This window comes from Apus apus, chromosome 11 (assembly GCF_020740795.1).
Source record: "Apus apus isolate bApuApu2 chromosome 11, bApuApu2.pri.cur, whole genome shotgun sequence".
NCBI lineage: Eukaryota > Metazoa > Chordata > Aves > Apodiformes > Apodidae > Apus > Apus apus.
Window position 1 is genome coordinate 7,689,029 of NC_067292.1, and position 18,506 is coordinate 7,707,534.

Here is an 18,506-nt window from a genome sequence, read left to right on the forward strand (position 1 = left end):
AATCCTTCTAACTCAGTGTCTTTTCACCCACTGACATAAAACCCCATAATTTAAGTATCAATATTATTCTGAGCAGTTCATAAGAGCTTAATTTCTGCTTTTGGGTATACTATTTCTGTTAGTACAAAAACTTATTTTTAAAATTCACTGTCTAGAACACTTGATAACATGTTTGTAAAAATCATACGTGACGATAAGAAGTACCATGTAACCTCTACAACAGTGTAGAAAGAGACAAAAATGCAACCAAAAGCTACATAATTAGATTTGCTTAAAGAATGTTCCCTTTGAAGCAGTTAACTGTCAAATAATAAATTTGTATTGAGATTATACTAGAACTTTAAACATGTAAAAAGCATATAAATAACACTGCCCCTATAATGGCACATCAGTACATCTATGTCCAGAAGCTGCAGTAATGGCATATATCTTTGAGATAATTCTCTCCACAGTATTAAGCCTCTCTACATTAATTCTCAGTACCATATTTTACAGAGACCCTTTCACTCAAAGGAAAGAAAAAGAAGTTTTTTTAAAAAATCAAGGCAAGTCATCGGACAGAAAAATAGTTGATAACAACAGTCAGGGGAGGAAAGAGATACCCCAAGGTCACAAATCCTTTGTCAGGGGCAAAACTGCATGGTTGGAGGAAGAGTTTAAGAAGGAGAGGGGAAGGAACTAGGTATCTGCAAATCTGCTGTGAGTTCTGAAAAGGTGGTTATTTTTAAATTGTTAAATTGCAATACATAAGAAACCAATGAGGGTGACAGCAGACAAACCATAGCCCAGCTTTGTGGAGAAGGAGAGCATTTTTTTTGTGACATTCTGTGCACCTTTAAAATTTTGGGATTGGATTGCCAAGAACTCTAATAGAGGGAGTTGCTGCTTTATAGTCAGGAAAGATTAAAGGCAGCTCCGAAAGATGTGGAGTGCCTCTGTTCTCACTGAGTACAGCAGAGTTTGAAAACAGTCACAGTATTTGTCAACCTTAGGAAAAAAAAAGTAAGTCAACAATACAGATTATTTTTCCTGAGTGAATAAAAAAAACAAACCAAAAACAGACGAGAATTACAAGAATATTTTCAGTTGTTTTCATGAATAAACCAAGGATTTCTCCCTATGGGAGCAAACTTAATTTTTTGCTCATTTCCATTTATATCATGCAGTGTTGTTTTAATTATGCAGCAGTCTCAACAAATAGATTGTCACAGCATTTTAGAGTAACTAATTCTATTCAAAATGCTAGCAGAAGATGGGATAATGTCTTTATCGGTTTGGCTTGGTTTAACCCACCCACTTCTATTCACTAGTGTCTAACAATTCTGGTTATTATATCCATTAAAAATCCCCGACCTAATATTGTAGAAAGATTAAGACTTGGATACACCCTGAACATCAAAGTACTATAAAATGCCAACTCAAGATTCTCCCCAGCTACTCAAAAGCAACTCAAAATAATTTTTAAAGCTTGACCAAAATATTATTAAAATAATGGGTTGAATAAAATTATTTAACATCTCAAATAAGCATATCCCTATGGCTCTGAAATTGAGATTTGTTACTAACTACAGAAAAACAAATGAGAATAGATACATAGGGGATATAAACGTAACTTAACACAGTCCCCAGAAGCCACTGGATATAAAAGCTCACTGCACTTTCTGACCCTAAGTTTCCACTAGAATGTGGCTACGCTAGGGAAAAATAGGAATGCCCTTGATCACTGTTCTCTTCAATAAAAGATATAGCTATTGACAATGCCTGTATTACTTACAGTGTCTACATTTACCCAGAAAATTTTCAAGATCATAATGAAATTAATTGAAAACCATAATTTCTGTTACCTAGATTTTTTTTTAACTCAATTCCAGTAGCCAGGCAGTATGACAACAATGTACCGGATTATTCAAAGGGAACTAAACTTCTGTGATAAACAATCAGGATATTCATAACTGCTCACTTTAAGTCAAATGTGTTCAGGAACAGACAATTCCTTTATAATAATATTAATTCTAAAGATAATGAATTCCTAATGAATGCAGATGGCCCATGATCTCATTTCAGAGACAGTGCAAGGCTGATTCACTGACTAGAGGTATACACTGATCTACAGAATAAGCTAATGCATGGCAACAACCAAAGCTTTAAGGCAACAGGCAAACTGGGACACACAGAGAAACAATAATTTGCCTTGTGTTATCTTCCTAACTTTGAAAGTAAATTACAAAACCTGTGACAATAATGTTATTTCATATACGTGCATATCAGTACCTTCCTATAAACTAGTATTTTGTAATTTGCTGTATATACCACACTTCCCTTTTGTTTTTAAAAATTCTCAGGGCATAAATAACTCCCGTGTAATCAGACTTAACGTATGGGTGTAACAACCTTTTGAATGAATTAATAGGAACATACTTTGAAGGAATAGGAACAGAATACAAAAAGCTGCTTTGGCGAGCTGACAAAGGTGAAGAGTCGTGACTAATGATATTAAAGAAAGGATGTGTACAAGCTTGTGTATTTTTGAACATATATAGTTTTGTTGTAAATAGCAGTATATAACCAATAGCAGCAAATAACCAGTAAACCATATCCTTAAAATTAGGTACACTTAAAGCACAAATTATGGAAGTTAGAGAATAATTTTAGAGTAACAGACCACCTCAAATTTGCATTTCTTAGAATCCAAATGACCAAAGACCTTTGCAAGCTGGACATTCACATACTCATAGAAAAAAAAAACCAGATAAATTTGGTCTTACCCGGCCAACGAGTATTGGTTCAGGTCCAGAAAATTCTTCTAATACAAACATTTGATTCCAAACCCAGCCTCTCTTGAAACGGCTCAAAACTCTTTGTTCTTCAGTTAGCCTTTTTAGTCCTGAACTGGATCCACTTGGTAGTTCTTGAGATTGATTCATTGGAGCCATATAAATGGAAGGAAGGACAGTAATCCATAATATTATTAATGGAGTCCATGTATCCATAAGCATTTCCGTTAGTCTTTCTGGCATTGTACCCCAAGCTACGCAAATCACCACAGAAATGAAATTATTATTTTGCTTTCCTCCAGACTGCAGCAATCCAATTCATCATGCAGTACAGAATATTTACTTACAGCTCCTCCATGTGTTTACAGCACAGTCAACGTAAAAATAGCTTAGATTATAAAAATATGATCCTTTGAGTTTTCCAGTCATTAAAGATTCCTGGTGGGGGGAAAAAAAAAGGTCAAATCAGTGACTAAAGAGCTTAGGAAAGCATTCTGAAAAATCCTATTTATTTACGTATGATAAGAAAGCCATATTAGGTTTTAAACTTGTAGTACTAGTAGTAGTATTAGTGCATATTAAATGGATTTTTTAAAAAAATAATCTGATTCTCTGTATTCCTTCATTGCCTAAGATAGTGAGGGAAGACTCAGAAAAATGATTACACACAGGAAAATATTTTATTTGCAATTTGTCTTAGGGTCTCATGAAGCACCTGACCTTCTTGATAGTTTGTATTTTTTATGTAGTCAACTATCAGCAACTAGCATATCAAATAATAAAAGTCAAGCAAAATAATGTTCTTGCATACAGACTTACTCTCCTTTCCTCCACAAATTAAAAAAATGGGAGTTACTTGTGGTACATGTACAAGGCTGAGGCAGTACATTCTCATTTTAGTAATCGTGTAGCCACAGCAGTACACAGCTCAGTAAAACCTTCACAGTCCAGCAGAGGAACAGGACTGGTAAATCTGCTTGGAAATCCATGATCCCCAAACCAGACCACTATCAGACCCCAAGTAAGCTAATTTATGTACATGTCCACCACCGGACTCTCAGTATGTCTCTCTGTTTCAGAGAAAACACAGTCAGATTTTACTCCAAAGACATCTTCCTTAACAGACACTTGAGAGCATTTTGCCATTCTTTCCCCACCCAACATTCCATGTATTAGAAGGCCACATCAGGTTTCATCTCAGTGTAAATATTCCTTGAAAAGGACAAGCAAGTTAACATAGTAGGGCATGCTAATGACACTGTAATTGGTAAAACCTGAAATGCAGCCATGGATCACTTAGAAATAGATGAGACATGGCTCAGGGAGAAGGACTGCATTACAGCCACTCTAACGAGGCTGGAGTTACATCAAAACCTTCCTGATATATTTTCTTTGACTGATTCATATCCAAACAGTCTCATGAGAAACCACTATCTACAAGACATGTAGAAATATCTACTCTTAAGCTTACACCATGTCTTAGGCTGGTTTTTTCCCCGCTGTAAAATGAGATACTAGTGGTGCATGTCTATTAAAATCTTGGGGGGTTGGGATTTTTTGGGAGGTGGGAAGGTTTGTTGGGTTTTTTTTCTAGTTTCATACACACTCATTGAAAAAATACATGAAATACCTGAAAACATTCAAGATCAGTAAAAAATCAGCTTTATTTTAAAAGCAAATATTGTAAAAAAGTAATTTATTTTTTTTTAAACTTCAGTAATTGCCAAAGCAACTGTGAAATCTGTTGCATGAAAATCTGAAACTGTGAGAAAATTGTCACATTGAAAGGGGAGAAGAGCTGTTATCAAACCAAAACTCAGTATCTCAAGTAGCATGGAAGAATGGTAAGCTAATAGTGTAGTGCTTTGACAATGCATCAAGCATGATGTGAATATCCATTACAGAAGTAACTGTCTGGCTCAGAAAAACCATTTAGGCCTCATTGCTGACTGAGATGGAAAGCAAGAAATCAGAGATTACAGCATGCATTTGCAATGAGATTTTGAGGAAAATGTGAGGGAAGCCAGAGAGAGGCCTTCAATCTGTCACCGTTCTCTCCATCCCAGAAAAGAGAAGCAAACAGTCTAATGGTTTGATAGGAAGGATCTGTCAAATTCACCTCCTGGAGCCCCTCTCTTCAGCCTAAAGAATTCAACAGAGATTACTAATGCTTGTTTTCTAGTACATGTTAAAAAGAGAGATTTCCTGGGGCATGTTTGATGGTAGAAGGAATGAAAAGAGAGAAACAGCCATACTATCCAAGAAAGCAGTTAAGTTTGTGTGTATGGGATCCTTGTGCACATTAGAGTGGACTTGGGAGTGTGAGGGTCTGTCAGGGCAATATTTTTTCTGATTTCTTCAATAGAGCAAGAATTGAAACACAGAAGAAACAATCACTATAAACAAAGCAATAGACATAATCTTCAAAAAATATTCAGAATTAAACTGAAAACTGGGGGTATAAAATGAAAACCCACCTTGACAGTCCTTTTCTGTAGCTGAGTCTTTAGATTTTATATACAAAGTGATTTTTGACCCAGAAACAGAGGCCCACCAGAAACAGAATAGTGCATTACACCTTTGTCCAAGTAAGCCTTAAAGAGAACTCAAGGTTGCCATGACTGACTTTTTCACTCTTCCAGTAGAAACTGCTCTATTTCTTTTTCTCAAAGGACTAAATAACAATAGAGTACTTTTTATATTCAAGAAGCTTTTTGAAAACAATTCCTAACTACACAGGCTGCCTTCTAAAAGAGATAAATTAAATGAGATAAAGCAATCCAATGCTCACAGAAACATTTTTTTTGAAGAAGGAGCAGGATATTTGTTTTTCAGAATGCCACTCTGAATCCTTGGCAAGCACTGAGTTCATTTCAGTGCATCCCGCCTCAGTTCCTCCCCCAGACTTCCTGCCTGTTACTCTTCATTTACTCTAATCAAGTCCACTAGCACTAAAGCCTAAGATTCATTGTGACTGGACCATCCTCACAGTAGCTCCCTATTCAACCATACCTTAAGGAAAGCAAGAGTCAAAAGTACACAAAAATTATTAGCAACGCACATACCATGTCATTATACCTAACTCAGTGAAATAACCCCGTGAAGGGTCCTGTTATGTGAGCTCAATGAACACAAAACTGCGAGACTCGACTCCCAAGTACCAACAGCAAGGTCAGGCAAGTGTTAGGCAGTGCAGGGTAAATTAAAAGTCTCATGGAGCTTTTGTGTGCATCTGTGTACTGCAGGGGGATATGATCAGTGTGTGGCAGTAAAGCTGGATAAATTTCTCTACAGTTCAACCTCAGCTGCTGCAGCCTTTCAAGATTTGTTTGAGAAACAGACTCTTATTTGGGATTCGCTGCTCTACCAGTGAATCATGGTATTTACTTCATGTAATGGAGACTGTATTGTTCCCAGATTTCTTTAGCAAATTTGGAAATGAATTTTCTTCTCTGTTCCTGGGAGCAGAACACCAGGTATGTGTTGGGAGCTCATGGAAGGTATTATTAAATATTTGGCCTGGCAGTTTTCATATTGGCTAATATCAATAAATGCCTGGTAGTTAAATTACAATCCCCTGGATTCAATATGTAGGAGAAACTGATGTGGCTGCTGAATCAGGCTACTAGAATTATATTAAAAAGTCACATGTAAAGGGAGATGTGGTAATCAGGGGAGATCAGCAGGTGAGGCACAGTAGCACTTCCCTTATATTTTGGCAAGGCCTAAAGAGGCAGCGAGTATGTAATGACAGCAAAATTCCTCCAGTGAAGCCACAGCTGCCTTTTGCTAAGCAACCAAAAGAGGACAAGCACATGGTGCTTCAAGAGCATACCCTAACAAAGATATTGTTGGTGTTAATAAAAGCATCACATTTGCTTTGAATTTCCATGTATTCAAATGGTCCTGGGCTGTTTTCTTTAACTAAACTTGACTATCCTTCTAAGTGATTTCCCTGTGTAGTGTATGATATACACAAGTACAGACACAACTCTAATCCAGCAAAGCTGTTTACAAAACAGCTTTAGTTCTTCATTCAACCCTAAGAGGGGAAAATTATATCTAAAATAGAAAACAATTATTTAATGTAGCAAAGAGATGAAAGAAAATGTGACACTATGTCATGTAGCAGAGATTCGGGTAACTGTCTTTTGCTTCAAAAGCATAAGACTATTCATAAAGTTGGTTCTCCATGCACAACCTACAGAGAAATACAGATAAAGCTGAGCAGTTTGTTTTCCACTTACTGTATGTGCTGATAAAGCTTTAGAAAAATATTATTCCACTATCAAGAACATGTATGTTGGAACACTACTCATACAGCTCTAGGCCATGAGCGTGTAAGTTTCATACAACAAGTACAACACAAAAAGTGATTACAATGAAGTAGAAGTTTATAACCTAAAGCCAGAACATAACTAGCATACCAGCTTCAGAAACTAATGCAATATACATTGCAGCCACTTCTGGAACTAAATCTTTGTAGGTTACTTGCATGAGTTAATCGCCTGTATACAGTATGACAGTAAATAGTGATAGCACATACACTAACTAACAACAGTTCCCATTTCGTATATCCCATGGTAGAAAGTTTTATGATGACTAGCATCTCTCATGTAACTAATTTAGCAACCAATATTTCAGAATCATCTTGCAGCTTTAAAATGGGAACACTGGAACACAGTAAACTTATTAAAAATATTATTAAGTTAATACAAGTAGTTTTATATACAAACTTCTTATTGAAAAAGAGGCAAAGTAAGATCATAAAAAGCTTTAAAATGCTCTATTTATTTTTAGACTTCAAACCACAGAATATCTACCTGGTCAAGGAAGCCACTACAATGCTAATCTACCTGGTCAAGGAAGCCACTACAATGCTAGTGCACTGATTTACACCATGATGTTACTTTAACAGTTATTAGAGCCACTAGTGTTTCCTCACACCAGAGACATAGAAGGTTCTCTTCAGAACTGCACATTTTTTTTTCTTTATTTAATTATATATTTACCTTACAATTCATGGTGATATGTACCAGGTAAGCCCTTTGACCTCACTATTTCATTAGGGTGGATTTTATAAATTCCTAAACAACTCTTATTAAGGTTAAAATATAAGTAGTGTTTTATTTAAATAAGTTACACTACAGATGCTAGACAAAAGCTGATGATCTTCACCTGAAACAGATGGGGTTTTAGAAAGAATTTTCAGGATCATTTATATTTTGTACATTAAATGACCCCTTCATCATGCATTCAGAAGACTGATATCAAACTGCCACAAGATAAGGAGATAAATGATACATAAAGGCAGTGGAGTTCTAGTAAAAATGTTTTAGCTATCTTCATGCATAATCCCTACCTTTGATGCTCATTCAATATAAGCAAATCCAAGTTACAAAACAAGCAGCCTCAAACATTTGATGAGAAGAAATAATTTACTGATCACCCAGAGAATTCCAGCTAGTGCTGTGTGACAGCAGGCAGATAGCCTGTGCCTTTTGACCCCTTCCTTTGCAGCCTCAAAATTCCATCCAATCCATGTGGGATTTTCTGTCCATGATAATGAATTTAATTTAATTTCTGCCAGAAATAAGGATCCTTACTTCTGCAAAACAGAGTTGTGGGCAATAGTTTTAACATAGATTAGGAGAATAAATAGGAAGGTTAATCAATCAGATGTCCTTGACAAAATTTTACATCTTGTGACTTCCTTTATCTGAAACTCATTAAACAATGTGTTTCCCTTTACATTATCACAGGTTTGCCTACAACTTATGATCAGGTATTGTATTATCCCTGTCAATAGGCCTGCAATCTTGGGATCCATTTTGACAGCCTGTACACAGGTGTAAGTATTTTATACCTTTTAGTGTTTCTGTTGTTAACATTCAAGCACATTCCTTGTTACTGTTAAATATTTTTTTTAACCTCTGGCCATTCTCCTTCCTGTTTTATTTTTTGTCCCCACAGTAGCAAGAGTATCTATTGGGGTTTTTTTTTGGCTTCACATTATTTTTTTCTATTCCTTCAGCTCCTTAGGTTTCCTTTTACTACTACAGGTATTGGCTACTTATGCTTCCCAGTCCCATTTCTCAAGGATTCAGATGGTCCTTTTCCATCAACAGGAGCAACATAATGCACTATGGGAAGCACAATTATCTTCCCTTCATTGATCCTCTCTTGGAAGCACAATAGAGCCTTATGTTTTCAGTAGTAAAAACATAAGGCCTTAGCACTCCAGTCCCACTTGTAGGAATAATTCTCAAATTAAAATCCTCACCACAGTTCTCTTTTTCCATTAAAGCAGAACAAATCCAAATTTCAGAACTATCAAGACACCCTAACCAACAAATGAACATGTCATCTCTCGCCTGCATAACTTTGCTACATCCTCATACTGTTTCCAGTACATATCCATTATATGGTACATGAACTTGAATTTAAATTACCTCGGATAAGGCAGCATTCTCGTGTTTCTGCTGGAAAGCAATGAGCACTTCTGGCCATAACTAACTACTATTACTCTTCAGCAGATTACTCATTTGTATAAAGATTCCTCCATACCCCAAAAACATTAAAATTAAAAAGCAGTTCTCCACCATGCTGCAAGATGAAGTGGGACTGAAACTGTAATCAGACATACTACTATGACAGCAGCTAAGATCACGCTTACAGCGCACACTGCAAAGTGCCACTTGCCTGCCCTGGCTAGACTTTACTGCCTCCCTTATCTCCAGCATAAGTGTATGTGTAGTCACTCCCTAACCCAGTTCTGTCAAAATGATCTTGTTAACTTAAACGCTTTTAATAGTAAGGTGTTTTTTAAACCAAATCATTTTGACAGAGCTGGGTTAGGCCATTGTTCATGCTATTCTTCCACCAAGAACAATTTTAATTTACAAGGTTTTTGCCCTTCTCCCCTGCCCCCAACAACATACAAGCTGCATATTTCCAAGAATACTTTCTTCATTCCCATTCCTTTCCTTGCTGCAGTTTATTATCCCTGCAATTGTGCTTTTCACGAGACAGGACTGTGAGCCAGATCAGTGAAATGTAGGTTTTAAACAAAATTGCAATAAAACCCTGTCTCAGGAAGTTTTTTTCAAATTTATAACCCAGATCATTGCACTGATCTAGTTTACAGCACGGCTGCAGAAGCCGTTGCATCAGCACAACTAAAGAGCCCATGAACTACTGGACAACAACAGAAAGTTTTGCGAACAGCTGTGCTGCTAAAGAGCATGTGAAGTTTGACTGTACGGTTTAGAGGACAGTCAGACAAATAGTTGACTCAACCAGACTGAGTGGAGGATAACGCCTGGAAAAGAGGAGAGACCAAGCAATAAGGGACAGTGAAACTACTTAAATGAAAGAGGTGTGCTGTTCCAGGAATGGTCTCTGTCAGCAGGGGAACTCCCAGTGATCCCGATCACGAGCAGCACACACCACTGCACGGTGGAGAGAGGCTGAAATAGGCAGCAAGCCAAGCACCAGATTGTGGACCCTGTATGTTCTAGGCACAGTCTCAAATCATAATTACACTTTGTAGCTGTTCTAAATTTCAATGACTAACAGCGATTTTAAGGGACTGCTATGTCACCTGGTATTAAGTGTAACATAGAGAAGCATTATCAATAGAATCTTTTTTTTGCCCCAGTGCCTGAAATTCCAGAGGAAGGAAAATGAGGTGGGAAATGTTATATGAACTCCGCTATAGCAGCAGAGTGACATGCACTTGAAGTACCCTTTGTACTGTCAGTTGTGCAGGATAGAATCTTGCCAATACAGGTGCAAATCAATTGTCCAAATCTATGTTGAGTTATTACATGTGGCAATTTTCTTATGGCTGCTTGGAGAATCAAAGGCAGGTATCTAAAGAATTACTTATTTTAACAGCAATGGTAACAGACACCACCTCGCTTATTTTGGTGTTAGATGTTCTGTCTTACACACACACACAATGTGCAAAGAGATGCCACTATTTTTTAAGGTTGGTCGTGCATTACTCCTCTTTATAGTTAAATACATCTGAACAGTTCTTTAGATTTCTAAGCATAGGGTGTTGAAAGAAAAGTTTGCCAACACCTTTTGTTCTACAGAAGAACTAAAATAACTCTCTTGTCATTTTAATGCCTGTTCCTTCGGTATCAGCAGTCATGAAAAAACCCACACCAAGAAAATCCAGAACAACAAAAAAGCCCCACAACACTAACATGTAGATACTAATTTCACTGGAATGGAAATATAGTCAAACAAGTCATATTACTTCAATTGAAAACTGTGGAGGAACTACTGCCTCTTAGTTCTGTATCTGTACAATGTCTAGTACAGTTGGATTCATGACTGGAATTCTTGAGCACTTCACAATGCAAGTAATAATAAAAGAAATAGAAAAAAAAAAGTTTGGACGTGCTAACAACACACTTGGTGATTAATTTTTTCTTTTAATGCATTCTGGTTCTGGACATACAAAGTATCAGAGCCTTGGCAGCTTCAAAATCTGTTTAACCAACTACAGTGGTCCATGGCATAGTTTTATCTGCATTGCTTTCATTCTATAGTAAGAGGAAGAAATTAACTGAAGTAATTTTTATTCTCTACAGTCTAATGATTAAAGTGATTTTCCTTTGACTAAAACAGAACTGCATTGCATATAGATGTAATAGCTTCAGCTCCTGCCAGCCTCATCTCTCAAACCAATGCTCATTTTTACAAGGGTGTATTACATAATTTGAAGACCTATATCGCTTTTAAAGGAGAGAGAGGAAAAAAGGCAAGTTGTGCACAACATGAAGAAAGCTCATAAAAAGGCAAACAGATTGGCCTGCAATTGAGAATTAGGTGTTAACCATGCTCTGCCTAGGGCATCGTTTATCATGAGAGTTTCAGCAGCTGGGATGTGCTTATCCTGTACTTGCTGAAAAATGTTTTAAATATTAATGCAGGACATAAATATCTTGCTTCCTGGGCTTCCTGGGCTTTCTTTTCAGTATTTTTTTGATATACAGAGCTTTAATTTTCATTGGTTTTCTTTAACGAATGTTAGGTATTCTCTACATAATTAAACAAAACATAATAATTAAGGAAAAACTCCTAAGTTTACCTGACATGTATTCTGATTAAGCTAAGAATATAAAATTATGGCTGGGCATCATGGTCTAGTGAAAGCTATACAAACTTTACAGATAAATGCATAAATGTGTGTACATATTAAAAAAAAAAATTAAAAAGGAAAAATGTGAACATTACTTTTCTAACTCCATACAGTACTGCTGCAGTAAACCTGCTCAAATCTTTTTTGCTGAAACATATGAAATTAGAAGTGCATGTCTTTTTGCATCGTTATATCATTGAATTTGATGGCAGTTTTACCATCAACTTAAACAAATAGTTTGGAAAGAATTAGGGTCCTCCAGCATGAAACATTTTCTTTTTGGCAATCTTTCGTTGCCAGGACGAGATTTTCATTTTGGCATGGTTTTTGTTTTTGTTGTTGGTGGTTTTTTTCCCATTTGTTTGCTTGTTTTAATCCAATTTGAGAAGCCCACAGATTAGAATACAGAACTCAATGTAAATTTCAGCAACCCTAAGAACTTATTTCTGATCTCTTACTTAAAAGGCAATCATGGTTGTTACCTTTTATCCATAAAGTAAGTTCACATCTAAAGCATTGTTCAATTGTAAAACTCAACTAATGAATTGCACTCCCTCTGAATACAGTTCATTTGCATTAGTATTTCAGGACTTCAGTATAATGATTGTTGTATATATATAAAGAACCCATAAAAATATAAAATATACACATGTATACAATTATGATAATCAGTGACTGCAAAACAATTAGATTTAAATGGCTATTCAAGTTCCTCAAATCAGGCTGAGCATTGCTTCCCAGGAGTAAGCTATTTCAACTGAACCTACACCAAATTAAAAAGTCAAAATTGAGGACTAATGACTGTCAAGACTGACACTTTTGTAATGTTTTGAACTCCCACATCCAGTGTGAGCAAGACACAATGATAAACACATTTCTGAGCTTGTTTGTGACTTTGGCACCAGAGGGTAAAGTAGACACTCCTCGTGAAAAGGATTCACTTATTCAGATCTAGGACTGGTTAACATTACTAATTTCAAATCCAAGGCAATGTACTGATCATTCTCAATTTAAAATTATTTTCACAAGACACATCATGCTCAACATCTTGGAAGAATCAATTCTATTAATATGATCATTGCAACTTGCAAAGGCTACTCTCATGACTAAGAAACCAGTCTCTTGCCTGGACTCAGATACTTTTAAGTCTACCTGTTGGTAACTGAACTAGTACAGAACTCAGCTTTCCTTTTCACTTATCACTTAAGATACCATTAGTATACAATGGGGTTTTTTGGAACAATTTTATTAAAACAGTTAAAATGTCATTGTGTTGATGTTATTTACTTGGTTGAGAAAATGAGAAACATGCTGAACAGATTCCAGAACAAATGGTGTATCCAATAGGTGGAAAAAATAATATATAAATATTTGAAATATCAAATTGGACTATTTCTATCTACTGCTTAAACAGTTATGTTCAAAAAGCTATAATGTGAGACACCTTTTCTATGGCAACAACACTAAGAAAAATGTTGAGTTTCCACCACCTAATGTAATTCTCTTGATGTGATCTTATGGCAGTGATGATGCTTACAATGTTCCAAGCTCAAAACACCTGAACATTTCCCTCCTACTGAAAGAAATTAGTTTGTATAATTTTAAACTCTTAGTTGAAACACCTTATGATACAACTAAAGTGTATACAGTAAACATAAAATTGTCAGTATGAATACTATATCCAAAGGGGCAGTCTCCAATAATATAAAAATGGAAAACAGAATAGAAAAGGAATGCTAAGATATACAGTATCTTATGGTTACTGGATATGCTATAAAAATACCTGTTTATACAATGTAGCATGAGCAGTTGCCTTCTGTTACAGTGTACGCATAATCATCACTTAGAGATACGCAGCACCAAGAGCTTAAAATACGTATTTGTGTTTCCTTCTTGTTCATAAACTTACAGGTCAGTATTTTTTTCCCCAAAAGTATTTTAAGTTTTGGAAATAAAATTGTATGTATCAAGGGTCAAGTAGGTGGGTTCCAGGTCCCTAATTTCACTCAGTGGATGAAAAAGCCCCAGGCTAAAGCCTGTAGGGCACTTAGGTCTTCTGAAATTAAGATTTTAAAAGACTAAATCTGCAACTGTGTGAGAAGAAATAGAAAGAAAATTCACCAAGTACTTCAAGGGGTAATAGATCTAAATCTATATCCATGGCTGATCGTGTGTTCTTCCTTGTAACAGTTCCAAAGTCTGAAAGAAGTAAAAGCATATTCTTTGTCTAGAAAAGACAATGCAGCATATGTTAACAGCGATATTAAAAAAAAAAGTGTCAAGGGATCAATTAATTTATTTATCAAAGGTGCAATATTATTGGGAAAATTCTGAAGATTACAAATGACAGAGAAAGTTAATTTAAATCTGATTGTGGAACTACTTCCTCCTTTACAACTCTGTTTTGGACTTCAGGAGCAGGAGCTGATGGGAATGACTAATGCAAATTGAAAAAGCACTGATCAACTTAATCTAAGGTGGATTCTACCTCATCTCATGGAGAAGAAAACTTTTTTCTTTTCCTAAATGACAGGTGTAAAAGGCATGGATGTCCTATTTAGGGATACTTCTTGTTAAAACCAGCTACATTTATTAAATAGACACACATACTTCTTATTGATTTTTTTTTTTTTAATATTGAAGGAAATGTCCAAAGTTAGTCTCTTAGCTAGCAGCCTGCCCAGTTAACAAGCTGCTCACCCTATATAAGAGCTAACTTTTATTAAATACTTCAATCTCTAAGGACAGTGAAGGCCCTCATTTTACAGCTAGGCACTGAAATAAAAGTTCTTGACAGCCAGGATGCAACTTTTACAAAACAAAGAGAAAGTTAGTAAATAGCAAGCCTAGGCAGAAGCTAGCAGAAAGCTGTGCTCATTCTGTATACAGTAAGGTAGAACAACAAGGCTGAAAGGACGAAAACCTTAAGACTACAATATCAGATGATAATCACTTCCTCTCCTAGTGGTTTTGTGTTGCACACATTCTTAGAAATAGGATTGGAGGTGACACCACTGAGAATTTTTGGGTTTTGATGTTACCAGATTTTATGGGAGTGAAATTTGATAATTTTACAGGTATGCAAAACACTAACTTCCTCTAGACGCTTTATCATTTTATTTATGACAGGTAAAATGTACACTAGGGTAATTTTTCAGTCTTCCGAATGTATATATTACTTACTTATATTTACTGAGAAGCCTATTGTAAAGTCTTATTATTCATAAGAGCCTGGTATTGAACGTAAAGGAGGAATATAATCCATACAGAAATACTACATATTTCTTTATCCTTATTGCAGAGAAACTCTTGAATACTTCCCAAAAGAGAATAACTGAAGTTAAGAGGATTCTTTATGGCTTCAGTAGTTAGCATCTGTATTCTTTAATTGAAACTGAAGTGCGCAGCTTTTAGCTTCCCTCCTATTGAGCACTAACATAATATATTTGAAACAATAAACAGTTAATGCTGTTTGGTATCTTAAAATCAACACCCCCAAAAACCATTTGGCTGTGATACCCAAAGACACAAATAGACCCATTTATGCCACAGAGTTGGCTGCTTAGAAGTATCAACCTTTATGAAAGTTGTACAAGTATTTATTCCTACTTTCACAGGAAAGAAAGATAGAATAATTTGCATTAAACACAGCCTGTGTGTTTGTGCCTGTCTGAAAGAGGAGGGAGGGAGAAGTGAGGGTATAGAGTCTGATACCTGTTGGCAACATAAGCAGGTTTGTGTAATGCCGTTATGTGCCAGGTTGGATTGATTCCACTCTATTTAGTCTGGTACTAAACGCAAACTGTTTAAATTGAGACAGATTCTAGACATAACTGAACAGCAATGAACCACAAAGGAATTCCTGACTATGTTAAGTGGTGTCACCTTCATGGCGGTAGGCAGTGTCTAAATAAGGATTTGAATTAATCTCTTCCATAATATCCACATAGAAACTGCTACAGGCTTTCTGTGCTGAAGCTTTGCAGTGCCTCCCAGGCTCCCCAGCCAAGCACCGCACACGGGTCTGATACTGTCTAGCAGGGATGCTGTCTCACAGCTCAGGGCTCCCAATTGGGATGCAGCTACCCAGCAGATTTTGTAGCCAAGCAGAATATAAGGACTTGTTTCTCCTCTCTCAAAGAGAAAATGAAGCATTTAGTGCAACAGCCAGCTTCATGGATCAACAGACTCCTGCATTTCTTCTCTGGGAGCCTTGGCAGTGGTGCAACTAACCAGCAACTGGAGCTAAGGGGCTTTCTCCCTCCAAAGTTTCAGCCAGGTGCATTATCTTCTGTTTAATCACCCAAAGAAAGGGAAGGAAAACAACTTGTGGGACAGGGGTGACTTCTGGCTAGTTCCAGCTAAGGATCCACCCCCATATCAGCTTTTCAGAAGACGAGCAGTATTTCTGGGATGCCTTCCTCTCTGAAAGCAGAAAAGGAAGCTAATGTACTGTTCCTATTTCTTTATTTATTTAGGGGGTGCAAAGCTTTGAGAGGAGGTAAGGTGGTAATAAATCAGGGGGATTCCCCCCCTCATGGTTCTTCCAGCCTCCTCCTCCCTCATTTACATATCTGGCTGGTGGGTGATTTTTATTCTCAGCACGAAAACTGCCATCTATTTCAATGCATGAACGCAGCCCTGCATCTATTCATCAAGAGAAATAGCCCAGAGATTTACTGTACTAAATAAAAAAAACAAACAAGAAGAAATGGGTTCTCCAGCCTTGGATTCAAAGTCCTCCTGATCCTTTAAAGAGAGGGGAAGAAGGGGGTGAAAGAAGGAAAAAAAAAACCCCAACAACACACAACAAAAATACCAAAACAACAAAACCAAGCCACCCTAAAAAACAAAACAGAAGGAGAAATAGCAACACCGCCACAACCACTCATCTTCCAAAGGGAAGAAGAATAATCCTAACTAGAATCCCATGATGTTTTCCTTATGAGGAATTTCAAAATATGCAACTTAATGAGCCACTACAGTTCAGCCTAATACTGTACCTATTAACAAGCATGGCACTTGCACAGTACACCTTGCAAGAATAGACACTAAGTCAAAAAGAAATCTACAAAGAGACAGCCCTCTGCCAGCGAGACATAATATTAATAAAATGAATACTCACTCTTTCAAGGACCAAGGAAACCGCTTGATGACAGCCACTTCACACACGGTTTGAAAGGGTAAGGTAAAAAATTACCCAGTCCCTGTGAACAGGCAGGATCCTTCAGATTTTCTTTTCATGCTTTTTGAGGCTGCCGATGCTGGAGGAAATGATGGTTACTTAGCTTCTCGGGTTTCTGTGCCTGCATGCTAAAGTGCAGTTATTAATTTCTCCCTTTGCGCAAGCCAGCGGCAGCAGCACGTCTCCAGGAAAGCAGGGATATTCCAAATAAATCCACTAATTCCGGGTCTGAGCGCTCCAACGTGCCTGCCTGCCAAATGTAACTGTGAAGTGATGTGGAAAAGTGAGCTGGGAGCCTCCCCTGACAGCTCTTATTGGGCTGATCTCGGAGGCAGGTCTAGCGCTTGGAAATTCATGTAAGCAGTTCTGGGTGGCGGTTTTTCCCCCTCCCTCTCCTTCGCACCCCCCTCACCCCGCCTTTAACCGGGTAAGCACACAACTTTTCCACAAACCGTGGAGGCGGTCGCTGCCCGGAGCCGCGGCGGACACGGCACGGCCAACTCCGGGGGGCATTTCCCTCAGGCCGGGCGGGAAGGGCGCGAGAGCGGGCGGCGCCAAGGCGGCTCCACGGGGGGAGGCCGGGATCTGAGGCGCGGGGCCCCCGGGGAAGCGCCGGCCGGGGCGGCTCGGCGGGGCTGGACGTGCCCGGAGCGCCGGGAGGGAGAGCGGCGACCAAGCGCCGCGGAGGCAGAGGGCGCGGGAGAAGGAGACCCCGGCCTCTGAGGCGATGCCCGCCACGGAGAGGAAGCCGAACCCGCCGGGAGACGGGCAGCAGGCGCTGCGGGTCGGGATCGGGAGACGTGCAGGGAGGGGAGGAGGCAGGACCCCGGAGAGAGCTGCGGAGGGGCAAGGGGCGGCGGGAGGCAGCTGTTCGTCTCCGTGACGGACCCTGCGGGAGAGACAGGTGGGCGCTCCGGGGGCAGGCAGGGCACAATTTAGAAACCCTTTTCCAAACCCTAAAGAACTGCAGGCATTTACATTTTCTCCCTGTACTGTTTTAAAGCCAATGCTGACAACCAAATTATAAGCAGGAGCCTCAACCAGCCTAAAGGCAGAACAGAGCCAAGACCTTCACACAGCAAGAGACGGCTGAAGGGCAACCGCGGCGCAGTAAGTTGCTGACCATCGCCCAGTTTCCAATCCTCTTTGTGACTGACAGTGCTGCTATCCTGCACAGCCCCAGCTTGTGAAGTGCTGGAGAGCGGCTAAAGGACCCTAAGCACTGAGTATTCCTCAGCTGCCTTTGATCTTAACGAGCTGAAGGTTGCTCACCCCTCTGAGGGCTCGGCACGGGTCCGGGCAGGGCTGGCAGTGCCCCGCGAAGAGGCTGAGGAACACCAGAGCCAGGCCAGAGGGCAAAGTGACTCCTTTGCCCACCTTCTTCATCAAC

General features: G+C 38.4%; 1 protein-coding gene across 3 annotated transcripts in view; it reads right to left on the reverse strand.

Annotated features, from left to right (window-relative positions):
* Positions 1-17,488, reverse strand: part of CDH8 (cadherin 8) — a 145,466-nt gene extending 127,978 nt beyond the window's left edge. For 2 of the 3 annotated variants that reach the window (XM_051629598.1, XM_051629597.1), the window contains exons 1-3: positions 17,057-17,488; positions 3,122-3,212; positions 2,766-3,028 (exon numbers count right to left, since the gene is read on the reverse strand). In XM_051629598.1, coding sequence (XP_051485558.1) covers positions 2,766-3,028; positions 3,122-3,203 — 345 coding nt within the window. In that variant the 5' untranslated portion in view covers positions 3,204-3,212; positions 17,057-17,488. The remainder of the gene's footprint in view (positions 1-2,765; positions 3,029-3,121; positions 3,213-17,056) is intronic. The other variant, XM_051629599.1, reaches the window with a different exon arrangement.
* Positions 17,489-18,506: the final 1,018 nt, after the last annotated feature.